Source organism: Notamacropus eugenii, chromosome 6, assembly GCF_028372415.1.
Source record: "Notamacropus eugenii isolate mMacEug1 chromosome 6, mMacEug1.pri_v2, whole genome shotgun sequence".
NCBI classification, from domain to species: Eukaryota; Metazoa; Chordata; class Mammalia; order Diprotodontia; family Macropodidae; genus Notamacropus; species Notamacropus eugenii.
The window spans coordinates 207,876,332-207,904,117 of record NC_092877.1 but is presented as its reverse complement, the minus strand read 5'-3'; the positions used below and the strand labels follow the sequence as shown (position 1 = coordinate 207,904,117).

At 39.7% G+C, this 27,786-nt stretch overlaps 1 protein-coding gene across 1 annotated transcript; it reads left to right on the top strand.

Moving 5' to 3' along the window:
• On the top strand, positions 1-27,786 carry LAMP1 (lysosomal associated membrane protein 1). The gene is made up of 9 exons (XM_072621901.1): positions 1-455; positions 8,971-9,089; positions 9,996-10,218; positions 10,320-10,475; positions 21,995-22,203; positions 23,868-23,990; positions 25,879-25,945; positions 26,049-26,219; positions 26,732-27,786. The coding sequence occupies exons 1-9, from the start codon at positions 401-403 to the stop codon at positions 26,869-26,871; spliced, it is 1,263 nt and encodes a 420-aa protein (XP_072478002.1). The 5' UTR covers positions 1-400; the 3' UTR covers positions 26,872-27,786.

Genomic DNA, 27,786 nt, shown 5'->3' with positions numbered 1-27,786 from the left:
CCACCACCTCCCCCGCCTTCTCCGCAGGGGCTCACGTGACAGCGTGGGGGATGGGGGGCGGGTTCGCTGCGGCGGTCACATGATCGGCCAAGCTGCCCGCCGGGGTCTCCTTGAGCTGCGGTTGCTGGAGCGGCAGGGGCTTCCTCTCTCGCTGGCTGGGACGTCACTTGCCCCGCTCTACCCTTAATCCCCTTTCTCTCTCGTCTCTTCCTCCATCCGCCACTTCCTTCCCTTCCACCCTCCCGCCAGCGCGCCCCTCCTCGGCGGTTAGCAAGTCGGGGTGCCCCTCGCCGCCGCCCCCGTCGTCACTGCCAACCGCCGCCCGGCTCGTGCCCCGAGCGCGGCGCGCCCCCTCCCCCGAGGTCGTCCGTCCGTCCGTCCGTCCCTCCTCCCCGCACCCATGGCTGGCCCCGGTGGCGCCCGGACGCCCCAGCGGCTGCTCCTGCTGCTTCTCGGTAAGATGGAGGCGGCGGGGAGGGGCCGGGGCCTCGGCGAGAGAGAGGACCGGCGCAGGCCTGGGGTGGGGGGTGGGATGTGCAGACGGAGGCCCCTGCGCTGGGCCTGGCTCTCTCCCCGGCCCTCCGGGCCCGCGTCGGCCTCGGCTGGCTCCGGCCGGCGGGAGCTGCGGCGGATCGGGGCGTTGGGGGGTGGAGGGGCCCCCTAGAGACGGCCTTTCGGCGCAGACGGGTATTCGGTGACCCCCGAATCCCCCCAGTAGTGGCGATCCACGCCAGGCCCGCAGGCCCCACGGAGCGGGGCCTCGGGTCCGGCCTCTGCCGGCCAGCCACGAAGAACGTTGGAAGACGAGGGTTTAAACTGACGCGAAACTTTTTAAAGTCCTCGCCTCCTGTTTCTCCTCTCGGCGGGTCACCGGGGCTTTAAAACAGCCGGCCACGCCGGCCTCGTCCGCCGGCCCGGAGGGGACGAGACCCGCGGGCCCCGCCTGCGCGTCCTGGCGCTGGGACGCTGCGCGCTCGCCGGGCTCGCCGGGAGGCGGCCCCAGCCCGGGTGCGACTCGGGCGACTCCCCGGGGAGAGGCGCCTTGGAGCCGCTCCTTGGGTGTCGCACCCCCTTCGCTTCTGAGAATTCGGCGCGGGCCGAATGAATGTGGGTTTGGGAATCTCGAGATTTCGGGCCTCCCGGGAGAGAACGCAGACTGGGAGCCCGGTGTGGCCCCGCGGCGGCCTGGCGGTCATGAGACCCGGGCCTGGGGGGTGTGGGGCCGGGCGCTCCTTGTTAGGGGCGGGGTGATGGAGAGGCCCGTGGGCTCGTCCCGGGGGGGTCCCCGCGCTCCCCGCCCCCACTTGGGTAGAGCAAAGCCGGGGTTGGGATGTGTTCGGTGTGGGGATGCGCGTGCCCGTCCGCCCGTGCCGGCCACCTGTGGAGCGAAAGAACTTGGCTCTGCCTGTGCTGGGCCCCAGAGATGACCTGGAAAGCCTGGCATGTGACCCGCCTGAAGGAGCTGCGGGGAGGTGCTGGAGCAGTCAGCAGCGCGGCGCCCGCCGTGCGGGGTGCGGAGTGCGTGCGGGGTGCGTGCCGGCGAACAGACCAGCCTACGCGAACATGGGGGGAGAGCCGGGCCGTGGTAGCTTATTGTTGGGCTGAAATCAGAAGGGAGACCTTGGGTTATACCGAGAACCCGGGCAGCCTCTTGGAAATGGAGTGGAGATCAGCAAGTCTTATTCATCCCACCCCCAAAATGGAAGATATTGTATTTATTTCCAAGTAAAGACCATAAGATGCTACGTTGATCATGGGAGCTGAACTGTTACTTTCCCCTCAAGATATAATCCATCTCTCAACCACTCACTCCTTTTCCTGTTAAGTGTGTCCCAAAATGACATACCTGCTTGTTTTGTGCAAAGGCTAAGTCTTATTTTCACACCTTATGTTTAAAATTAATTTCTAGAATAAAATTAATTTGATTTAAATGAAATGGAGCCCAGCAAAAAAAAACCAAATCTCATTTAGACTACATTAAAGGGGGAAAAATTCTGTTCCTCTGCTGACTATTTTCATTTCTAATCTTAAGACAATTTTTTGAGTGGACTAAGAACTAATTGACCCTTCCTTAAATGACAGAGAAGTCATAATCTACCACAAGTTTATAATACCTTCATTGGTTTATTATAGTTTTTCCATCTTTACCTTTCATGCATCCACTGGGCGCGTTGCATTTTACTGAGTACTTAGATAGCTTATGCATGCGTTTACTTTCAGTTGGAAGACTAGCCAATTCAAATAATTTTGTTATAAATGATTGTTTTTTTTTCTCCCTAAGAGAAATCTAATGGACTAGGTCTTGTTGAGAGGGTACATTTTTATTTAAATTTAAATTGAAAGGCCTGAAGACTTGAATCAGTTTTTCTGCTAGAAATAGTTTTAGGATTTAGACCTGAAGTGCATGTAATTTTCAGAATTGTGTCAATGTAGATTTCATTTAATGTATACACTCTATATGTATTGTGAAGGTTAGGAGGACATCTACCATTAACAACAAATTTATGGAAGCACGTTTCTCTTACGATGTTTTCTGCCTCAAATACATTTACGGAGCAAGCAGTTATGTAATTTTGGATATTCTACTTACTTGCAGTGTGTGGTTTTGAGCAAGCCACGCAGAAATGAAATAGGTGATTTCAGCTAGGTCAGCATTTAAAAATTAAAGTACGAGATGAACTTAGTGGCTCACTTCTCTTCCTGTTGCTTCACAGACTGGGGAAGAGACTCGCTTTCCTGCCTGTTAGTTTCTCAACAATCTCTTAGTTTATCATGGAGGACAAACTTGACAGGAAAAGGAGCGAGTGGTGGAGAGATGGTTTATATCTTGAGGCAAAAAGATCCAGCAACCCTTGGAAAAAATATTAAGCTTACAGAAAGGCCTAGGGCCAATTGGGTAGATGCTAGGAGGATGGGCTCCTAGAGAGATGGGAAAAAATTGTTGGGAAGAAATACCTACCTGCACCAAAATCAGGGATTCATTATGGTTCAGAGGAGGAAAGTAACTTTCCTAAATCTAATAAAGCTATTAGATTTTGTTAGAAGTATTACCATTTAAGCATTTTTTATTTTGTTACTTAAGTGATTTCTTTAAAACTGCATTAGCAAACTTTCTGAATATATTAGAACACATTATTGAAACTGTATTGTGGGAAAATGATTTGTAGACAGCCCACTGACTTAAGGATAAATGCTTGTACAAAGTATTTGTATTGGCAAGAAATGTACATAGTCTGTTGTGACCTACTTGTAAATTTGTTCTTTAGAAAGATGACAGGAACATGGTTAATAGTTAATGTGATAACCTCTCTTCCATGATGAGTATTTTTGTGCTTTATTTTAAATCAAAACTGTGTGGGTAAAGGTGTATGCGCAAGCATTCTAATAATATTTTGATATACCAGGGATTGGGAATTGAGAGCTGCAAGGGATGTGATGGAGCTGATCTAAATCCCTCCTCTCATTTTACACACGAGGAAATAGATTTGCTGAGGTTAAGCAATGTATCTAAGGTCACATACAATATAATTTTGAGAACCTTGACCAAAAGTCAGTACTTCTGCTTCCATTCTTCTTTTATTGATTTTTATGCAACTTTTTCCTTCACTCCTGGTTTTTCAAGCATTCTAACTGCGATTATATTGCAAAGCAAGAAGTCAAATTATAGGAAGAGCAGGGGTTAAGTATAGTTCTATAGTGGAACTTCTGGAATCACAGACAACAAGAGAGGAAATCCTTCCATTTTGGAAGTTCCAGAATGAGCTTTTTCTTTTGAGTCAGTTTTCTATTAATTGATGAAAAATATAATATGGGAGTAATTCATTGGTTATTTCATCTTGGGACTAAAATTTAGTATTTGGAGCTTCTGGAAGAATGGACTTAGTAAGGTCTATTTTGAATTTATATAGAGAACAGTTTTAATGTATCCTATCCTAGTCAAGACCCATCTGAATAATATGTAAGTTTCTTGAGAGCAGGGAATGTTTTGGTTTTGCCTTGATATCCCCTGCCCCTAGTACGGACCGCATGTAGTAGGTACTCTTAATTGATTGGATTACTTTCTGCTTGTAAAGGTTCCCTCAGGCCACTGTCACTCAGAGCTTGCTTTTGTTTTGGGCACAGTTCTGGTAAGAGGGATTATAGTTCTGGGGAGAGGGGGAAGGAAGTAAGTAAGCATTTATGTGGTGGTAATAAGTGCTTTTAGGGTTATTATGTCATTTTGATTCTCACAGCAGCCTTGGGAGGTAGGTGCTGTTATTATCCCCATTTTACAATTTAGGAAACTGAGGTAAACAGGTAAAGTGACTTACTCAGGGTCACACAACTAGTAAGCATTTTAGTCTGTATTTGAATTCATCACTGCACCAGCTGCCTCCAAATTCTAGAGCCCAGAGGGACCTTAGAGATAATATTGTTTCCCAGCTCATACCTTGTTAGAGCTATGGTTTTAGAAAATTAGGTATGCAAGGAAGAAAACACTAGTTCTTAAGCTTAGTGTTACAGGATGAATTAGTGTACCAACAAACAACTCCTCCACACTCTTGATCACTATTCTTAAGTACCACTATTACATTATAGCACTGTTATTATAGGATATATATTGTAGCACAAGGACCTCCTCATTATGAGACAAAGTTCAGTATCATATTCACTAGGCAAGGAAGCATGGAATATAGAATATATTTAAGTGCCATCTCCACTCCCCCTTTGAAAGACTGAAATGTGACTGCTTTGTCTGATTAAAGGTAGAGTGACCATCTAGAGAATTCTCATGCATTTGAACTTTTGGCCACAGGCTGTTGCATTTATTAAGCACCTCCTGGGTGTCACTCTATTAGTTGCTGGGGATATAAAGACAAGAGTGAAAAGGTTACTGGTATCAAAGACCTTAGAGTCTCTCTGAGGGAAACAACATGAATCAGTGAGTGAGTGAATGAATGAATGAATTTATTAAGTGCTTACTAAACAGTCGGGAAACAGAAAAGGAGAAAAAGGAAAAGCGAAAACAGTTTCTGTTCTCAGGGAATTTACATGATTATGCACAAAGAAGATTTCAGCTGCAAGTCACATGGAAAACACTCATAAATGGCAATATATCTTCTTTAATGTCATTTCCAATCATAAAATATCATTTCTGATGTTGAGCCATTTGGCAGTGCCAAGGCCTTTGATGAGAACTTTCTGAGTCTTCAGTAATTGTTTCTGCAGCACCTCTGCTTGGTGTGGGGAGAGGCCACAGGGGGCTGTGCTGCCATTTGCTTGGTTCTTGGACTGCAGCTGGTGGTGGTGAGAAAAGTGGGCTCCTTCTCCACAGTGCTTGCTTCCTTTGGTAATATCTGTGGGGCCATGACCTGAAGTGTAGGGCATGCAATTTCTAGGACAGCCTTATTCCTAAGGCTCCTTCTGGGGTTTTGAGTGTGAGGGAGTGTCTCCATCAGGACGGTCTGAAGAGGGGATGTGGCGGTGTTTGACTTGCCTACCACATCCTGTCTCTGCCACAACCAGGGGGCTTGCATATACATAGAGATGTTTTCAAAAGAGATATAAGGTAATTTTAAAATGGTAGGAGGGGGAGTGAGCAGGAAACATTTCATTTAGATGATGACTTTTGAGCTGAATGTTAAAGGAAACTAGGGGATTTGAAGAAGGAGTACATTGCAGGTGTGTGAGACAGCTGCAGTCAACTGAAAGAACTTGAGAGAGGGAAGAGGGCCTAGGATAGAGGTATGAGTTGTATGATGTTCCAGTAAAGGAGACAAAAGGAATTAGACATCTAGGAGTAAAACCAAGAGAGCAGTGTCATGAAAATCCCTAGAAAGGAGACACTGTGAAAGTGGGTAAAGTTTTCAGTGTCAAATGCTACAGAGAAGTCAGTAAGGATGAGGACTGAGAAAAGACCATTAGATACATCAGTTAAGATCATTAATGAATAGAGGGGACGGATCGAGATGATGATGAGGTCAGAAGACTAGAAGGATGAGAGATGCTCAGAAATGAAATTCTGAAGACCCAAAAGAAAGAAAATTCCAATGAGGAAGAAAAATGGAATTTTTTTTTTCAAGGGACTGATTTGGATGCACAGGAAATTCATCGGACAACTTAAATTTTTAAAAGTACAGAGGATGGAAGGAGGACAGATTAACAGAAGATAAATATAACAGAGGTACATCGACTCGTAAAATAGTGGAAGGAATGTGAAAACTCAAAATGAGCTGAGGCTTTTAAAGTTATGTTAAGGGGGGTAAAAGAAAAGGGAATAGGACCTTTGCTTGAGGTGGATGCGGTGATACCTGACCACAGAGAGAAAGCAAAGCTGCTTCTTGTTTCTGTTCTTTCTTCTAAGAGAATGAACTTTATACTCTGGACATGACAACGAAAAGATGAGGACAGACTAACATAATGACTTGGCTATTCTTGATGAATTTTTATTTTGATAACTATCTGAGCATTGCCTATAGATAAACCACATTCTTAGGTTTTGAAAGAACTGGCAGTTGTGATTGTGCAACACTCAGTAATATTTGAGTGATCACGTGGAAAAATAGGAGCCACCATTAGACCGGAGAAAGGCGAGTTTTGTTTCTATTTTCAAAAAAGGGAAGAATATAGCCTCCAAATTGTAGACCAATGAACTTGACTTAAATTTCTCAGAAAATCATTAAAAAGGTGTTTGGTGAATATAAAAAAGTGAGCATGGCTTCCTCAAGAGTACATACTTTCCAAACTGACTTCATTTTCTTTTTTTTTTAGACAGGATTATTAGTAGGTGTAGTGAATGCTGTGGATATGGTTTATGTGTAGATTTTTGTTGTTGTTCAGTTGTTTCAGTTGGATCATGACTCTTTGTGATCCCATATGGGGTTTACTGGTGTGGTTTACCATTTCCTTCAGTTCATTTGATAAATGAGGAAGCTGAGGCAAACAGGGTGAAGTGACTTGCCCAGGATCGCACAGCTAGTTAAGTGATTGAGGCCAGATTTGAACTCAGGAAGCTGTCTTCTTGAGTCCAGGTGTAACACTTTATCCACTGTACCACCTAGCTATTCCATATGGATTTTAGTAAAACTTTTTTTCTTTCTATTTAAATTTTTTAAAGTTAATTTATTTGTTTTCAGTTTTCAACAGTCACTTCCATATGTTTTAAATTTTCTCCCTTTCTCCAAGACGGCATGCAATCTCATATGGGTTCTGCACATACATTCTTATTAAACACATTTTCACAGTAGTCATTTTGCATAGAAGAATTAAAACAAATGGGAGAAAACATGAGAAAAAACAAAATGTAACACAAGAGAAAATAGTCTGCTTCATTCTGCCTTCCAACTCCATAGTTCTTTCTGTGAACATAGATGTCATTTTGCATCTGGAGTCCTTTGGAAATGTTGTAGGTCCTTGCATTGCTGTGAAGGGCTAAGTCTATCAGAAACACTCCTCATATGCTGGCTGTTACTGTGTGCAGTGTTCTCCTGGTTCTGCTCATTTCACTCAGTATCAGTTCATGTAAGTCTTTCCAGGCCTCTCTGATGCCCTCCTGTTCATCATTTCTTATAGCACAATAGTATTCCATTACATTCATATACCACATCTGGTTCAGACTTTACCCAATTGATGGACATCCCCTCGATTTCAAAACTTTTAAAATAATGTTTTTCTTTGTTTTCTCATCTGACTTGTAAAGAATTTTAAGGTCATTTTTATAATTTTTGAGTTCCCCTTCCAAGCTTGAGAAGGCAAGCACTTTGATAAAAATTAAACGAAGTCATACAAAGTATATTTCCTTATGTGTCATGTTGCAAAGTACACAGACTAGAAAAAGGGAGAAAAAAACAAGAAAAATAAAGTGAAAAATACTCCATGTCTTTCTCTGGAAGAGGATATCATTTTTCATCCTAAGTCTTTTGAAATTGTGTTGGATCATAGTATTGCTCAGAAAGAGCTAAGTCATTTTTGATCATCATACAATATTGCTGTTGATTTTAGTAAAACTTCTGATGAAAATATATCTTAGTATTCTTGTGGAGAAGATGTGGGTTACATGCTAACATGTAGATTCAAAACTAGTTGGCATTATAGACTTAGAAATAATGGTGGCAAGGAGGTATCCCAGGAATCTGAAAGTAGAAAGACAGTGCCGTTTAACAGTTTTATTAATGATTGAAATAAAGGCAGTGACATTGTGCTCACCAAATTTTCTGAAGACACATAAGATAGAGGGAATGGCTAACATACTACATGACAGAATCAGGATCCAAAAGGATCTTGACAGGTTAGAACATGACTCTGAATCTAATACATAGGCAGTTATAAAAAATCAAGCCCACAAATAAAAGATGGGAGAGGCACGGTTTGGCAGTAGTTCTGAAAAGCATCTGAGGGTTTTAGCTAGGCGTGTGATGGAGCATCCAAAAAAAGGTAATGCGGTCTTGGGCTCCATCAAGAAAGGCAGAACTGCCAAGAGTGGGGAGGTTTTTCAGACATGTCGAGTACCGTGTTCAGTTCTGGACACCATGGATAAAAGGACATTTAAAAGTTAAGAGTGTCCAAAGGGAAGGCAGTTAGGATGGTGAAGGGCCTGAAGACATGGTATGAGAGTCAGTTGAAGGAATTGGATCTGTATTTGAGAAAACGCAGGAGGGCCATGATTGCTGTGTTTTGTATTTGGAGAGCTGTCGAGTAAGGCAGGATTAAACCTGTTTCAGAAGAATAGATAAAAGTTTCTCATCAGGGAAAACTTAAAATCAGAGCTGTCCAAAAGTGAGATGGCCTGTCTCGAGAGCTGCTTGGTTCTTTTCTCCATTCAAAAAAAGCAGAGGTTCAAAATCTTCAAGAAGACTGGTAGATGACTGAGATTTCTTCCAGCTCTCAAATTCTGTGATTCATGATTTCCTGGGGAAAAAAAAGCCCTCAGTTTGAAATGACCTGTTTTCCAAAAGGTAATTTGAATTCTTGATTTTCTCCCCATGTCACCAGGACTCATCCACGTTGCATCTTCAATATTTATAGTGAAAAACGGCAATGAAACTTCATGCATCCTGGCCAACTTCTCAGCTACCTTTTTTATGAACTACAGCACTAAGAGTGGCTTGGTGGTAAGTAATGGCTCAATTTGAACAAACATTGAATTTCATCGGATTTTTTTAACCTACACCGCAGCGATGTTTTACTTTTAGTTTCTTTCTTGCCAGTTCCTGTGTTGACACTATTGTCATTCTTGCTCTTAAAGCAATTTTTGACCTGTTGCTGGAAGGGGTAAAGAGGCTTAGGGGTTTCTTTGGCTAAAGTGTACTCAAGTGACATGCTTTAAGAAAAAAAAGTATTTGCTTCCCTGCCCTAGGGAAAAGTATAATTGGGATCTCTTGATTTGGAAGTAGTTCTTCTTTAGGTTTATGCTTTATATGAATGTCTGCTCTGCACTTTCCAGGTAGTCTCATTTTAGTGAAAAAGAGGTGTAAAAATACATTGACAGCTTATTAACTACATTTTAAATGATACACTTTTCTCACTGTACGTACCAGTAATTGAAAGCAGAAACAATGTTATTGGCAGGTAAAATTGGAATTTATTTGCATTTTTTTATTTAAATACAGTGGAATCCCATTCCTTTGAACATGTCAAGTTGCCACTTAAAACTTAATGATAGGCTAATCATTTTATATCCTGTTTTTGCTGTTGTATTTCATTTGGACTGTTTTTGACTTAGGATCTTTATGAGAAAAGTAATGTGGCCAAGAAAGAGCCACCCTTAGAAATCAGAGTCCTGGGACCGTCTTCCACCTCTGGGTCATACTGATTGTGTATAGTCAAATCACTTAACCTCTCAAAGGGAGCTTACCTAAGACTACATGTTCTGGGACAGGTGCTGATCTGTATTGGTATAGAGGGAGTTCCCTTATGAGTGAGTGAACTATCCCCAACAAATCACAGGTATAAACAATACCTGTGAATCCACTTAATAAACTTTATTCTAACAAGGTTTCAATGTAATTGTCTTGTAGAATACAACTTTTGAACTTCCACAAAATGCATCGGTATTGAATAGCAGCAGTTGTGGCACAGAGAATGTTTCTAATCCCATCCTAGTGATTGGTTTTGGAGAAGGGCACACTTTGACTATGAATTTCACAAGGTCTACAAAGAGTTACCAAGTTCAACTGTTACGTTTCACTTTCAACTTGTCAGATGCATCTTTTTTCCATAATGCAAGTACACGTTCTGAAGGTAAAGAGAAATGTATTTGATCAGTTTGTGGAGAAAGTTTGGGGAGAGAACTGTTAAGAAATTCTGCAATATTTGTCATTTTCTTTTTGGTCATTATACAGAAATGAGTGTGGAATCCAAAACTGATATTCAGGCAGACATAGATAAAAAATACAGATGTATCAGCGGTAACCAAATCACTATGAGTAATGTAACAGTTACCCTCAGTGATGTCACCATTCAGGCATACCTTTCAAATAACAGCTTCAGCAAGGAAGGTAAGTGCTTTTAATTACTCGATCATCTGTCTTGTTTGCAATGACTAGACATTGTTGGATTTATATTGCCCTATGTCTGGGTAAAAGAGTTTGTGGATAAGACATCCATATTGGCAAACAGAAGGTTGGTAAACTGTACTGTTTAAGGAAAACCATCTGCCAGTTCACCCTTTTCTTTCAACTAAATTGGACTTTCAGATTAGGGTTGATGAGTACTGATTAAAAGGGTAAAGTGCTGGGAACTTGTACGATCTCATTAGCTTCTATTTGGCTATTCTAAGTTTGTTTCTTGGTTAGCATTTTGTACCTCTTGTTCCAAGCTGTTAATTTTCTTTCTGTTTTTTCATAGCTTTTATATTTCTAGTTTTTTTTCCCTTTGGCACTCTCATTTGATTTTTTTATTAATCATTTTTAATACTTTTAACTCTTCCTCTTATTCAGGAACTCTAGTTGAACTTGTGTCCGTTGTTTTTCTTTGAGACTTTGCTTGTAGATTCTCTTCTTTGGGGTTTGTGTCTTCAGCTTCCCTGTTCTCATATTAGTTTTGAATTGTGGGGCTCTTTTTTGTTTGTTTTTATTTTCCCGTCTTACTTCCTAACTTTAGACTTTATATTAGGGCTGAAGTCTCTGCACTTCTAGAGGAAAGGTCTTAACTGATCTTGTCGCTTCTTTCTTGAGATATTGAGATCTCAAGTTTATCTCAGGTTTGGGAATCTGCAAGCTTTCAGTTTTCCTAAAGTGATCTAATCCAGGACAAAGTCTCAACATTGCAAATTCCTGGCCTTAGGCTTAATTGTGAGCTATAATTGTGTGAGTTTGTCCCATTTTAGGTTTCAGTAGACTGCTACTGGATTCAGTAACTCAGCTAGCTAGTTGGAAAGTTCAGGTGGTTCAGAGCAACAGAATAGCAGATTCCCTTTTGGTTTAGGATTCCTGCGCTGGTTATACCAATGCAGGCTTCAAACTGGGCTGGAATCTGAAACTGACACTTTACTTTGCTGCTGGGGTTAGAACCACACAACTGTTACTTGCTTCTGAACTAACTCAGAGCACAGATCCTAGGTCATGAAACTGCTCCTCATCCTGGAATGCCACCTCTTGGCACAGAGCCCTTCCTCAGTCTGCCCTGAATCTGTGACCCAGAACTGGCTGTTGTGCAACCCAACTGCCGGTTGGCACTATTCCTGTACCCTGCATAAGTTTGGGACCTCTTCTTACCTGGTACATGGCCTTCCTGTTAGGTGCCATCCCCAATGTCTGCAGATGGCTCTGATGTCCACAGTTTACTTGTGCAAGAAAAAAAAGGCTGACTGTAATTTTTTTTCATGAATTTTCCAATCCGAATGAAATCTAGTGCATTTTCTAGATCTGTTTGGAGAAGATGGGGAAGTAGACCTTGTTTGTGCTGCTTCCCTACTGGTCCTCCATCCTGCCTCTTGTTACCTTATCCCTAATCCTGTCTCATGTATAGAGGGGATACCTCTCATCTTCATGAGTAAGTCTAGAAAATAATTTGGAAACGTGCTACTTTCTTTTATAGAATTTTAGATTTGGAGAGGTTCTTATAAGAAAACTGAGGCCTAGAAAGATTTTTGCTTTGTCCATGGTGGAAGAAGTGGAATTAGAGTTAAACTGGCCAACTTCCTTTCTAGTCCATTGCCTTTTTTATTACATGTGAGTTCCCTTTCTGTCACTCGTTAGCTACGGGATTTTGGGCATGTTACTCACCATCTCAATGTGACAGCTTCTTCATCTATAAAATGGGGACCAGTTATGTATATTTGGGCTGAGTACCTAGCCCAAAGCTAGGCAGTGTCTATCCTCTATATGAGAGAAGGGAGTAAACAACCAGCATAACTAACCTACCACCTATAGGAATTCAGTGCTAAACTCTGTGGTGCTAACAGCCAGTAAAGTATTTAGAAGATAGTGATCATCACAGTTGGATTGCTGTTTTGGAGGAGGAAGGGAACTCCCAGGGCATGCATAGGAATAGAGAGGATATTTGACTTTGTAGGATGAAAGGTTCATTTTGAGGAATAATAGGGGCATGGGCTGTCCTGACAGCTAAGCGCAATAGTTTGGACTTAATTCTGTAGTGCTTGGGGGGATAGAGGATATGATGAAATTGATGTGTTAGGGTGAGAAAATACTTGAACAGTTGGAAAGGATATATGAAAATGTTTCCACACTTAAAGTAGTAGAGTTAGACAGTTGAGGGTAACTAAATGACCTATAAAGTCACAAAATTTCAGAGTTGGGAAAGTCCTCCTCAATGGCCAGCTTGTCCAACCCATTCCTGAAAAAAAACTTACCGTAGCACACCTGTAAGTTTATTTGAAGACCTTCGATGAGGCGGGACCACTAATTTCTTATGGCAGCCCTTTCTACTTTTGGGTCATGTTTAAGTATTAGTTTATCCTGATATATCAAGCTAAATTTTGCTTTTTTGGAACTTCTACCCATTACTCATAGAGGTATAAAGCAGAACAAATCTAATCCATCTTCCATATGGACAGCCTTTCAAGCCCTTTTGAAGACAACTGTTAGGTTTTTCTCATCTCTCTCCCCATCCTCTTCATCTTTCTTTCCAGGCTAAATATCTCTAGCTCCTTCAGATGATTCTGATGTGACATGAGCCTTAGACTGTTCTTTGAGATTGCCCTGTTTGTTCTAGCTTATCAGTGTTCTTTCTAAAATGTAGGGCACAGAACTGAACACAAGACTCCTGATGGGGTCTGGCTGGGCCATGGTACAGTAAGTAGGTCTATTATTTTATCTGTATTTTTGTTAGCTATACTTTATTGTAGCCCGGTATCACATTAAATTTTTTTGAATACTATATCATACTAATAACTTAGTAAGTCTGAAGTCAAGTCAAATCTGTACATCCTTTGAGTCTAACCATTCAGCTAGTACAGGATGCAAATAATTATACTATCTAGCCCATATCTCTCCATGTTTACTATATAAATAACGAGCTATTTCATCAGACAGTATACATTTTTATTTGCTTATCTGTGTTGGTTTTATTCTTGTCCTTTCTATGCTATAGATGATAGAGTGCAATCTTAGGAGCATAGAATGGAAGTTTCAGGGGATCTTAAAGGTCATTAAGTCCAATCCCCTCATTTTGCAGGTATGGAAATTTCACTCTTGAAAAAAATCAATGCACTCAGCTCTAGGATGAACTATTTTTGGGTGGAAAAATGAAAAAAGCCCAGATACAAACCTAAGTCCTTTTATTCTAGAATCCAACATATTTCTGCTATACCAGGCTGTCTCTCATTATGGGCAAGGTCTGTTTGTATTTCCAGGACTTGGAATCGGTGTCTGGTCTACAGTAGGTGCTAAATACTTTCTGAATATATGAAAGAAATGCTTTCTTGAAATGTAGGTGAAAACTGCAACATTTCCATTAATTACCAATTTAGTAATCCCTGTCAAAAAAGAAATATTAGTTAGGCACCACCTGTTCATGGAAACATACTATGGTAGCTCTCTGGGGCTTTTTTTTTTTTTTTTTAGATTTATTAACCATTCCTTTGAAAATGAATTCTAGAATTTTATTTGAAATTAAGCCAAACTCATTAGCTTAGAATTTGACAGGAAAAGAAAGCCTTTGCCTTTCTCCAGTTCTGCTTTCAGCTTTCACAGACAGTGGCTTGGTCACAGCTGGCAGTTCTTATGTTACCCCTGGATATACTGTGTTTGGGTGAGGTAATTTAATTTTTCATTGAGTGCAGTAACATTTTGTCTTATCTCCTTACTTATATGGGATGCCAGCTTCCTACCAGCCATTGTGATGTCATTTTCAGACTAAAATGTATTCTCCTTGGCAGCAAAATCAGGCCAAATGAGAAATGAGCACTTTGCTTTGTCTCTTTTGAGTCTTTTACCATGGTGATCTTATCTCTTCTCTGGTCCTTCCTTCCTATAATGGTAATTTAAATGGGAAAGTCTTTCCCATTCATTAATAGGCCCATGTGACCTGCTTAAATCACATGGAAGCCTAAATTACATGAGGTGGGAGGATCTTGCTGAAGAGACAGAACAGGAAGGGTGGAGCAGAGCTGGGAGGAAGTTGGTCAGGCTAGTCAGAGCTGGGAAGGACACAGGCAGGCAGGCATAGCGAGGCTCCTGAGTGTTTGTTTTTTTGTGGGAAGGTCCCAGCAGGGGGCAGGGAGGCTTGGGACTGGCTTTGCCCCCTGAAGTGATAACCTGTATTGACTTCTTGGTTACTATGATGAATTTTGCTTTCTGGTGTTTAAATAAATGTTTTTCTTCTTCCTTCTGTATGGCGTGTCTGTTATCCTTTGTGATTGAGATCTATGCTGGCATATTCGTAGTCACTACCAGTGTTGCCCGGGCAGTGCACTTTCCCATAAGATGGAGAAACTTGGATCGTTGTTTAAATTGTTTTCCTGCTCCTGTGTACTTTGCTCTCCATCACTTCACAGATTTTATGGTGCAATAATATCCCATTACATTCATCTGCCACAATGGGCAGGACCAGTTGATGGACATTCCCTTTCTAGTTCTTGACCACTATACCTCAGTGATCTATTAATGTGCCTATCTTGCTTATCTTACTGTGGTAAGATAATGCCTCTCCAGCATTTACCTTTTTTGTCCTGATACTGTTCATACTGAATTGTGCCATGCTTTTCTCTTCTTACTATTACCTTCCTTTGCTTCTTTGGGATATTGATCTCAATCTATCAGCCTACTTGATAGTTTTTGCAGCAATTCCTTGTTAATAAAGAGTACTTTTCTAGATAATATATATTTTGGTGTTTATCAAATATTGTGTTATTGAATTCAAATTAATTCTGATTCTTCTGTGTCTAGTCTTGTTTTATTGGCCTATTTTCTTTTTTTTAACCAGTATTAAATGGTTCCACTGATTACTGTTTTGTAGTGTAGCTGCAGTCTGGAAATAATATTTCAATACCCTTCATTCCTATCTTTTTTCCAGCATTTCCCTTGATATTTTGCATCTTTTGACTCTCCAAATGCATTATATTTTCATCTAGCTTGGTAAAATAGCCCTTCAGTAGCTTGTGTAACCTTTGATTTCTTAGTAAATTTAAAAACAAAAGTCAGCCCCCAATCTGTTAGGGTTCAGAAACTTAGTTTTTATAAATTAGCTTTTGGATATATTTTCCCTATAGGCAACAGTTTTGGTAAACTAACTACTTTTTTGATAAGAAAGATTGCCTCGTATCAGAGGAATATTACAGGCACCAAATATTAATTTATGGGCTGGGTGATGGTGTAGTTAGTTGTATTCACAACTAGTTGACACTTTAAAGAATGTGGATTAATGGAGCAGAGACAACCTGGAGAGAGATCTCTAGTATTCTGTAGCAGTACTGTGACCTGATTTTGTTTAACACTTGTTGATTTGGATGAAGGGACAAAAGCCATACTTTTCCATTTTTTTTTTTTGGATTACAAAAGCTGCAATCAAGATAACCAAATTCTCTTATCCAATAAATTAATTACCTGCCTAAGATTTCTGTGAGGAGGGTACAGTCTAACTGTAAGCATTATACATGATTCACAGAAATCTTCATGGGCTAGAATTGGATGATAAATAAGTCTTATTCTTGTCTTAAAAATCAGTTGCAAAAGAACAGGCCTCTTAGGGGAAAAGACCTAAGACTTTTAGTAAATGTGAGTCCATGACTGCCAAGAAATCATTGTAAGATCAAGCTTCATTCATAAATAGATAATGTCCAGAATACGTGAGGGTAGTCATTTCAGTGTTTTCTGTATGTTGGTCAGACCCACATCTGGATGTTGTGGTCAGTTCTGTGAATGCATTTTGAAATGGTTATTGATAAACTATAATGTACCCAGAAAAAGGCTACTAAAATAAGGGATCTGGAAACGGTGGTAAGGAATAGAGTCATTGCTCTATTTGACAGATTGATAAGCTTACAAAAAACATTCTTAGCCTTAACCATGATTTTAATCTGAATCCTGGATCCTGGGAGCAAAGGGTCATGCGACATTAAGTAAAACTTTTCTTTTGGAGGGAATGAAAATTATATACAGATACTTGGAAATAGATAACCTTTGTTCCTTCTCCTGAGAACCTCAGTCTTACGGTTCATAGAACTGGAAGGGAACTTAAAGATTATCTAGGAGAAGCCAAGATGAAACAGCTAGTAAGTGATGGAATTAAAATTCGAACCTGTGGCCTTTGACTTCTAAGCCCTTCCCTTCAACTTTCATCTTAGGCTTTTCCTATCCCTTTCCTAACTCCCCCAAAAACTTCATGTTGCAAAATTTACCTATCTCTTTTCCTACCTTTCTATTCTGAATTCCAGTTGAATAGCTTGTGGATGGCAAAAGCTAGAATCCAAATAACTAAATTCTGTCATGTGATGGATTACTCTGGTTGCTGTAAGGAAAAATTGCTCTACAAAGCAAAGCAAGATAAGCCTAATCTCAGTATCATTAATACCTGATAGCCTCCTTCATCTTATAGAAGTATTTGCATTTTTAAAGAGTTGGTACTTGTTTTAACCCAAGGTTCAGTTGAGGTGAAATATTTTTAATAAGAGGACTACATCCCTGTCATTCCATCTTTGCTTAGTGTTGTGTTCTGTGAGTCAGTACTCCCAAACCATTCCTACTTTTTCCTATTTCTTTATCTTCTACTTTTGAATCTACAGATTTCCTGCTGGCTTGAGGCTACCACAGCAGGGAGAGAAAGGTCAGAAGATCCTAGAGGTTTGGAAGGGACCTTAGAGGTCATCTAGTCCTTTGTACCTTCATTATATAGGTGGGCCTGTGGGCCTTGTCTTTCTTTACCTACAGTCCTCCACTCCATCTACCAAAGAGCATTTCCTGGTGTTGAGATCTGACCATGTTCTTCTTCTTGGGACCCATCCTTCCCTTGCCACCTCCAGTCCCCTCCTAAGTCCTTTAGCTCCTTATTTCCTCTAAGATCAAATATAAACTTCTCTCTTGGGTATTTAAAGCGCTTTACAACCTGGCCACATTGTACCTTGCCAGCCTACCTGCACAGATTCTAGAATCCACCTATACTGGTCCACTTGTTCCCATACAGCACCTCATCTCTAACCTTCCATACATTTGCACTTGCTGTCCCCATATCTGGAATTTTTCCTTTGTCACTTTCTTTCCAGATTCAGCCCAAACCCCACCTTCTCCAGGACACATTTCCCTCTGGTTCCCCTTCATGTCCCTTCCCTCTGAGACTACCTCCCATTTTCGCTGTATATATCTTGGATGTACTATTTCTTTTCACTTTGTGTTTCCCAGTAGAATGTGAGTTCCTTGAGAGAAGGGACTGTGTTTTCTTTGTACTTCAGTGCTCAGCATAGTGGGGGCACATAGTACATAGTAAGTGCTTTAAATAAGTGCTTATTGAGCTGATGAAGAAAGTGAATCCCATAGAGGGGCGAACTGACTTTCCCAGGCATACAGAGGCAGAACTATGATGAAACTGGCTTGTAGCTTCAGACCCAGGATGCTTTGTACCTTGTTGTACGTCATCTGAATTCCCATTTGTATTCATACAACATTGGGGCACCCAAGTTTGAAGAGTCTGAATGCAGTGGTTCCTTTCTCACTGATAATAAATATAGTCATAGAAATGTTGCAAATTGTATTCCATTTACATTTATTTATTATCCAGTTTTATCTTGCAAGTGTTTTAGCGTTGTATGAATGTTCTTAGCACTGTGTGTTTTTCCCTCACCCACCATTTTATACTACCTGTAGCCTTAGTTTACATAGGACTTGGTATTTTACGTTAGTGGTACCACATGTCTCCTTCGGAAGGAGAACAGGTGTTAGCTTGCTTAGATTGTTTCTGATCACTTTTAACGTCCTTGTTTGCTGGCTGTTTTCCGTTGCTTAAAGTTGCAGGAAGCAGGGGTGATCCTAGTCTGAGGGTGGGGGAGACCATGTGTGGCCTTGTCCTGTCCCAGTTATTACAATGTTGCCTTTTTTCTGTATTCTACTTTTCATATTGCACTGGTCAGACTGAAGTTGTTAAAAGTTGCTTAGTTTCTTCCCCTCTTCCTTTGATAAGTAGCTGAAAGTTCTTTTAAAACAACAAGTCTGCTTCCCCACTTTTGGGGCTGTTTTTGCCTTTTAATTTGATGTTAATTTTGACCTTTCTGGAAACTTGTCAGTGATCTGATGGTGCACAAATAGCTAGATCAACCAATTGTTTCCTCTCAGGAATTAGTACCATTTTTGTGAGTGTTCTTTTGTGTACACCATGTTTAATAACTTCTTTCTTCTAGAAGAAAGTATTCCCGACGCATTGATATATGAAGCTTCTGAGTACTCTGAATTTTTGGTCTTTGAAGTATAACTTCAGATCTCAACCATAATTTCTGACATGTATTGACATCTTCTTCATACACATTCATTCCACCATCTCCTCTTCTCCAGTACATGTGGGTGATTAAATTTGTATTTCTTCATCTTTTGTTCATGTTTTAAAAGGGGCACAGCAAAAAATGAGATGACCAAGTGTCCTGTAAAACCAGTTCAGACAACTCCTTTGTTTTCCTCTGCAAGCAGAACCCATGAAGCAAGACTTCGGTTTAGTGGCAACTTTTTTTTTCTAGTTTCATTTATCACAAAAATACCAATCTTGAAGTTGTTTAGCTTTTCCAGTAGTATGTCAATTGAGTGATCTCTGGACGCAGATCTTACATCCAGAATAACTACAGTGAGTAGTTACAGAGACTAGAGTCCCCAGACTTTCTTTACATCTTCTTTCCCCCTTTTCTATCACTCCATTAATGTTCCTTGGGAAAGGGAGCTACACAAGACTAAGGCGCATTTTTTGTTCCAAGGAATGGTGAGGGCTCTGCCTTTGCAGTGCTTTAACAAGCACAGATCTAAAGTTTCTTTACCAGACTCACAGTATTAGTTCATATAGGGTACTATTTTACATATACAAATTTCACCTGAGGAAGACACATTTGCAGAAATTACATGGTGATGCATACAACTCCAGAGATTGTCTTAAGTTGTTTTTTTTTTTTTAAAGAGGTCTAAGATTCATTAAAAATATGAGAAGCTGAAAAAACCATGGGATAGTAAAAATGCATTACTTAAAGTAATTGGTGATAAAAATGTCAATTACAAATTGTCTTTTTATAGATTTTGCTCTGGTATAGGCAGCTGCAGATCCAGTGAAGAATGCCAACCCCAACATCAGAAAGACCTAAGTTCAAAACGAAACTCAGACACTAGTTGAGTGACTCTGTACAAGACACTTAACCTCAGTCTACCTGTTTCCTCAGCTGTAAAATGGAGATTAATAATAGCACTTATCTCAGGATAATTGTATCAAGTGAAATAATATTTATAAAATGTTTTGTATAATGCCTAAGTTCTCTGTAGTGAGGATTTAATCAATACTTCTTTTCCTTCCTCCTTAGGAGGTACAGTCCTGACTAAACTTGTTCTCTACTTAAGCTTTTATTTCTATCTTACTGCCATGTGGATGTATTTTACTTGTCTCTTCTAAAGTCTTATTTGTAGAATAAATTCTTTCATTGACCATGTCAAAAAAAAAATGGTCTCAAAATCAGTAGTCCAGCATATCTCTTCCTTTCCAGGCAATGGGAAGTCTTCTGGAATTGTAATTGACCGTTGTGTTGGTCAGTTCCTAAGTCTTTGAAAGTTATTTGTCTTTCTGGTGTTGCTGTATAAATTGCTCTCCTAATTCCGCTTGCTTTGTGTCAGTTGAGAATCACTCAGGCAGCTCGATCTACTCAGTCTGTATTGGTCCTTCGTTTTCGAAGAAGACCATGACATCAGAGAAATGATGGCATGGCTTGCACTTGACTTTGTTTTGAGGGAGGGAGAGCTGTGCAGGTCACCAACCTCACTCTCCTCCTGAAGAAGAGATATGGTCATATAGCAGTTTCCTCCCCTCCCCTCCCCTCCATTAGCCTCTGCTTTTCTCTGTCCTCACCTCTGGTGTTCTACCCAGGGGAAGGTACACTCCAAAGCCAAAAGCTGCCTTTTTTCCTTTGGGTTTACTGGCTACATTTTTTGCTCAAAGCCTTAAACCCAATTCACTCTGGAGCTCATAAATTGGACAGTTGGACCCACCTAGCACAGAGTGAATGTAATTTTTAAATAGTTATTGTTTCTGTTTTACCAGAAACTCTGAGGGTCTCCCCCTCCCATTTTTATTTATTTGTTATTTTTTTTATTAAAGGAGCTATCCCTTGAATAACTACTTAAAGAAGCCTATTCATTGAATGAGTGTATCTCACTCAAGTTGAGAATCTGATAAGAACTTAACCTGAAAGGGCCAAGGTCTCACATTGCATCCTGGGCCATCTCCAGTTGTCCTGATGAATATCAGGGCACTGAACCCAGATGGCTCAGGAGAAAAAAGTGAGGCTGATGACCTTGCACAGCCCTCCCTCACTCAAATCAAAGTCAACTGCAAGTCATGTCATCATCTTGATGTCATGGTCCTCCTCTTTGAGAATCTTGCCATTTTTCTCTGAAACCATCCCCTTCATCATTTCTTACAATACAGTAGCCTTCTGTCACATACATTTACCAACCATGATTTGTTCAGTTATTCTCCAGTTGATGAGCATCTCCTCAGTTGCCAATTCTTTGCCCCTGTAAAAAGAGCTGTTGTATTTTTGTACATATCCATCCTTTTCTTTCTTGAATCTCTTTTGGAGTATTGACCTACTAAGTGGTATGGCTGTGTGAAAGGACATCCCCAGTTTAATAGCTTACATCTTCCCAGAACCCTTTCAACATTGACTTTCCATTATTAGTCAAATGACTAATTTGCTAGATGTGAGATGAAACAGCAAGCTACTGACTGGCTTAAAATGGACTAAATTCTGTGGGCTTTCTTCTCACTAATTGAGAAAAAATGTTGGGAGGATAAAGCGAAAAAGATAATTGGATAATAGGTGCTATTTGCAACTCAGTAAAAGCTTGGACAGTTTGAAGCAATACTACATTGGTGTTTTATCTTTGGGGTTTGGGGGTCAAGTTACTACCTTAGTTTAAGAGACAAAGCTACCTTTGTGAACTATTCAGATCTTTAGGGACAACTGTTACCAGTATTAATGACATGTTGGTTAAGCAGAAAAACAGAAATTTTCTCCAGATTTAGACAAGAGTTTTTATACATAGGAGAGTGCAGTGCTACTAAAATAGATTGAGAGAATATGGGGTTTACACTACAACAGAAGAAACTTGTATGAAAAAACTCTCAGACAGGTGGTATGTAATATTGAACATTGGTTGACAAGGAAGTCTGTGGGATTTCTTTCTCAAGATGTCTTTAAAATTCTAATGATGGTTTTAGATATGTTCTATCCTTGATCTCTTAGGATTTCTTCTAGTTCTGTGAATCTAAACAGATTAGCCCTATTTAAAGACTAAATTTTATGGAAGCTAACGGCTATTAGAAACAGGAACTTTCCATTCCTTCCATCGCCCTCTTTCAGACCTCTCCTTCCTTCCTCCAGAAACTCGTTGCAGTCAAGATGTACCTTCCCCAACACCGGGACCTACTACACGCCCAACAGCTGCACCTCTGCCAACACCTACCAGACCTCCTATGCCAGAAACTCCATCTGTTTCTAAGTATAATGTGAGCGACACAAATGGAACCGTTTGTCTGCTTGCCAGCATGGGCTTGCAACTGAACATCACCTATGAGAAAAAAGACAATACGGTATGGTTTTTTTCATTGCATATGACATTTTTAGTGCGATATTTTTAATTTTTGTTGTTTTTTTTTGTTTTGGTGAGGCAGTTGGGGTTAATTGAATTGGTCAATGGTCATACAGCAAGTATCTGAAGCCAGATTTGAATTCAGATCCTCCTTAACTCCAGGGCTGGTGCTCTATCTACAGTGCCACCCACTGCCTTGCAACAATTTTTCTATGTATAGAAGTTTTAGGTTTTATAAAATCTGAAATTTCAGTAATTCTTTTCCTACGTTTCAAGTCTAATATAAGCTTTGTCTTTTAAAAAATCTTACCTTTATTGATCTTAAGTCAACTTTATTTCCAAATATACACAAAAGAAGCAATCCCTTTTAATAGATTTAAAAGGAGAAAAAAAAGCATTTCAGCCAAACCAACCAACATATGTAACAGTATGTGCATGTTCTACAGTAATAGTCTCCTCTTCCCCTGACTCTGCCTCCCTACCTGTGCAAAGAAGTAGGGGGGAGGTATTTTCTGGATTTTTTTCTGGGCCACAAACTTTGTCTGAGTATAAAATCAGTACTGTAGTAAATGAGTACTTCAAGTGAATAATGGAATTTTTCTCAGACTTTGGTTGCCTAGGATTCATTTAAATGACTTATCTTTTTGCTTCCCTAGTCAAGTAAATCGTGTGTGTCTAACTTTTTATTCTGGGTTATGATGGTCTGGAGCAGGGGTGGAGGAACTTTTACAGGCTTTGAGGCCACAGGTGGCCCTCTAGATCCTCAAGTGCAACTCTTTGACTGAATCCAAACTTCACAGAACAAATCCCCTTAATAAAAGAGTCAGCTCTATACTCTAGAGCTGACCAGAGTTTAGGAGATATGTTCTATGACATTCATTTGTTAGACCTGAAGATGCTCTAAGCATTTTTGGAATAATCAACAAACAGCCCCAGAGGATAATTCTTTTGGGAGAACCCAGAGATCTGCAGATTCATATCCTTTTAACATTTTTAATGTGTTCATTTTCTCATGTGTTCTTCCTGCTGGTTTTTAAAAAGATACAACAGCATAGGATTGTTTTTAAAGAATGAATGAAAAATATAGGAGGAACAGTAAAAAATGAGAAAGAAGGGAATTAATAGAGCACACAATCTGGCAGGAGCAAGGAATAGGAGAAATATTTACATTTTATGCTATTAGTATACATATATCAATATATTACTATATTCATTATAATGTACGTATATGCTTGATACTTGTTAAGTTATTAACTGCCACAGTTGGGCCAGCATATAGGAGCACTTGAATAACCCTTTAGAAGCAGAGCCAAAAACTTGGGAAAACCTAATTGCATGCTCAGTTATTTGATGCTTTAGCTAGTTCTGCTATCCATGTCAGTACGGATCAGAGTATAAACTATGGTTTTCAGAACTGTCCACCTTTAAACGAAACTAACAAATGCCCATAAATTTTTTTTAAACTTCATGCTATTTCTACCTTTGTATAGTGGTAGATATTTGCTCAGAGACTTCTTGTTAATTTTAAAAATAATTTTTATAGTATTGTGATAGATCAAGCAAGAATAAAAATTGTTTATTTGGAAACAGTTTGAGAACAACTCTAGTGACATTTTTTTTCTATAAATGATCTATGGAATGATAACTGACTTTTTTCCTCATTAGAGTGTTAGAAGAATAATTAATATCAACCCAAATGAGACCAAGGCACATGGGAACTGTAGCAGTCAAGTAGCAGTCTTGGAGCTGGACACTGACAATTCCATTCTTGTTTTCCATTTCGGAATGGTAATAGTTTTCCCTTGCGGGGGGTGGGGGTGGATGGAGGGGTATTTTGAAGGGATTACCATACTTGTTTCAGTTTAGTCAGTGTTAATATGTTTTACGTCTTACCTCAAAGCAACGCTCATTTTGATTGGGTGACTGCATATGAAGCATCACAAGGTCCAAAAATGGCTTAAAGGAATAGAGAAGAGCTGACAGGTTTGGCCTTGGCTTCACAAGGTACATTTTAGGAAGAGCAAGTCAGTCTTTCAGCATAGTCATGTTGGAATTGAGGACCTTAACCCCTGAATTCATGGATCTGTTGCTGTAGTGCAGCAGTGTCAAAACTCAAATAGAAATAGGGGGCTAAACTGTAGGTAAGGGTCCCTGAGGGCCGCATACTCTATATTTAATTTTTCTTAGACACTGGCAGAAATAGCATAGTAATTTAAAATTCTTAAAATTCTAAGATAAGAATCTTATCCTAGAGCAATAGTTCTCAAAGTATGGTTCAGGGTCTCCTGGGGCAGGGCTCTGCAAAGTCAAGATTCTTTGTAATGATACAAAAGATGTTTTCTTTTCTAACGTGATAAATATGATAGATATAATTGACATGAACACAAGCTCTTTGGGGTCTTCGGTAATTTTAAGAGAATGCAAAGAAGTCCTGAGAACAAAGAGCTTGAGAACAGCTGGCATGAGAGTCATCCCCTTTTTTTTAATACCTGACCACCATTCTGTTTCAGACCCCCATCACCTCACCTGTTCTTTGGTACTTACGCTTTTCTCTGCAGTCTCATTTTCTACACTCCTGCTTAAGACACTTTCATTGTTTTTTTTTCATTGTTCCCTATTGATTCTAGGATAAAACACAAAGCCTTCTGTTTTGCATTTTTAAAAGGCCAAGCCTTTCACAACCTCTCTTATCCCTGGAGCCTGATTTTGCCTTATTTCTCTTAATGTTCTTTGTGTTCCAGCTAAACTGAGCTGCTTGCTGTACTTATACACACCTCTGTGCCTTTGCATGCACTGTCCCTTCTACCTGGAATGATGCCTTTCTTTGGTCCTTGGGTATTCCTGGCTCTTTTCAAAGGGGCTCAAATACCCCTCCGGCACAAAGCCTTTTCTGATACCCCCAGCTGTCCCCATCCCCTCCAGACTGCTTCCATATTTTTCTTTGTATATATTATATCTGTGTTTATATAGGAGCTCCTCTTCCTCCTCCAGGAGAATATAAGCTCCTTGAGGGCAAGAGATTGTTTTCTTTTTTTCTTCCTAGTGAGCATCTGGCACAATGCCTAGCACACCATAAAAAAGTCCTTGTTGAATTGAGTTGATAATATGGGATATTTTTGTCTAATAGATTCAGAAATCATTTAGAAATGAGAAAGGGGGAGAATAGGTATTATAGTATAGGCCCTCAGAAAAAGACAGACTAGGTTGAAATCCCACCTCTCACACATATATTGGCTTTATAACCTTAAACCAGTCACATTCTCTCTGAACCTTAGGCAAATTTAAAACTACATGTTGCAGAGAGGATGTTGGGGTGTTGGGGTGGGAGATTGTTTTCATTAATACCAGTGAACCACAGGTCTTTAAAAAAAAAATTAAGGTAATGAATCTTTTTCATTCCCTATTTTCTGTTTGAAAAACTTCCCCAAAGAGGTACCATTAGACCATGTTGCTTTAGAAAAATATAAGTTTATTACTTAATTTTTCTGTGAATTTTCGGTGAAAACTTTTGCTGAGGGAGTTTATCTCCATTATAACAGTTGCTGTGATTTCTCTAAACAAATAATGGATTTTTATGATTCCAAATGCTTGGTTCCAAAAAGCTAGAATTCTAGTGGATCAATCTTATTACCAAATGTACATAACATTTAATGTTCTTTTTTTTTTATTATTGAAGAATGCGACTACCAGCAAGTTTTTCCTGCAAGCGATCTACTTAAACAAAACTTTCCCTGATGCAAAAAGTAAGTTTTACTCTTATTTTCATTTGATCATGAGTAACTTATGTTTTTCTTAGTATTCTGCAGAATTATATTTGACTTCTTAAAAACTTTATATGTTATATAGAACCCACTTTTGAAGCTTTCAATAATTCATTGAAGGAGCTACAAGCCTCTGTAGGGAATTCTTACAAGTGTAATGCAGAAGAAAATGTTCAAGTCACAGACTCATTTTCACTCAACATATTCAGAGTTTGGGTTCAGGCTTTCAAAGTTGAAGGTGACAAATTTGGATCAGGTAAGTAAAACCTGCTTAAAATATTTACAGGTCTTCATTAGTCTCCTAGAAAGCTTTAAAGTAACCTTACCAGAATGGGATCCTATGGATTAGTAAGGTCATAGATTTCTGTTTTTAATCTCTTCTATATATAATGGTGCTTTCCTTTTCCAAATCTAAAACGCATGGGGGGATAGGGGAGAATTATTCCTTCTGTGGTAACTTAAATAGCGTAATTTAAAAGTTCTAGGTAATTCTTAAGTTATATTAAATATTTAGGAACAGTGTGATTGCTTTAAGAAATATGGCTTTTTAGTGATGGAAGGAATGGATTTGATCTGCTTTGTTTTTGCTGGGTTTTTGTATAGTCTGTTGTCCTCTAGGAGGAAGCTTCTCTTTCTCCCCCCCTCCCCGCCCAGTGATATTATGTCACTGGAGGTATAAGAGGCTACAGAGTCTTTTTTAAAGAAAGGCGTAATTTTAGAGAAAAGAAAGTTCTAATTTAACCATTTGATGCCTCCTTTTCATTTTAGTGGAGGAATGTCTTCTGGATGAGAACAACATGCTGATCCCCATAGCTGTTGGTGGAGCCCTTGCTGGACTAGTCCTCATTGTCTTGATCGCGTATCTTATTGGAAGAAAGAGAAGTCATGCTGGATATCAGACAATTTAACAATTGCACTTATTTATCCACCACTATAGATCAACAGTAGTTGCAAGAAGCCTATGGTTCATTTCCCTCAGCTTAAATTGGTGTTGAAAGGGAGGCACACTTTCTTGCAAACTGCTGTCCCCTTCCTTCCCCCCTACCCCTAAAGTCTGCTTTATCAAATGTGAAGTCCATCTTGCAACATTTACTATGCACAAAAGAGTATCTTCTGAAATGATGGTGTTAATTTTGCTAACTTGGTTAAATATTTTGCTAACTGGTTAAAGATTAATATTTACCAAAGTAGACATGTAAGCTAAGGTTAAGAGTGCTTTTCTAAATTGGCATTGACTTCATTATCATTTAACTTTTTAAGACTGGTGTTCATTTATTTCATTCTTTACTTCAGATTTAAGCCTCATAAAGGGAAAAACTTCAGTCTTACTACTTATAACTGCCCTGTGATGTAAGTTAGCAAATGGTTATGCTGATACACTTAAATTCAAATAACAACTGAGAAATCAAAAACTAAACATTTTAAAGTACTACAGAAGGCAGGGCTCTGAAACTCTTTAAATTAAGCTTTAAAAACCAGAAAATGCCTGGCATGTGCAGAAGGTGAACAATGCAATATTCAGACCTTATAGGAATTCAATTGGACAGAATATTTCTTTGGTGTTTTTAATGCTCTGCCACTTAAAGAGATGGTACTTTTATAAAATAAAATGGGTGTTATTTTTATTTACATTTTTTGTAAAGTGAATTTCACTCTTCTGTTTGAAGTTCCAGGGTGATTCTATTTCTGCACATGTGTACAATATAGATCTCACTCTGCTGATTTATCTGCTTAAAGCTTGGTTGGGGTTGTACACTTTAAGGATCAGTTCATATGTATGCATTGCCTGTAACAATGCTAATAAAAAATTCTTTTTCTTTGTT

What these genes read in the sequence shown, in the direction of transcription:
- LAMP1 (XM_072621901.1), top strand. Translation starts at nt 401, where the DNA reads ATGGCTGGCCCCGGTGGCGCCCGGACGCCCCAGCGGCTGCTCCTGCTG. An exon ending in GCTGCTCCTGCTGCTTCTCG is followed by an intron (nt 456 to 8,970) that starts GTAAGATGGAGG and finishes CCATGTCACCAG; the next exon opens with GACTCATCCACGTTGCATCT. An exon ending in TTGTTTTCCATTTCGGAATG is followed by an intron (nt 23,991 to 25,878) that starts GTAATAGTTTTC and finishes TTATTATTGAAG; the next exon opens with AATGCGACTACCAGCAAGTT.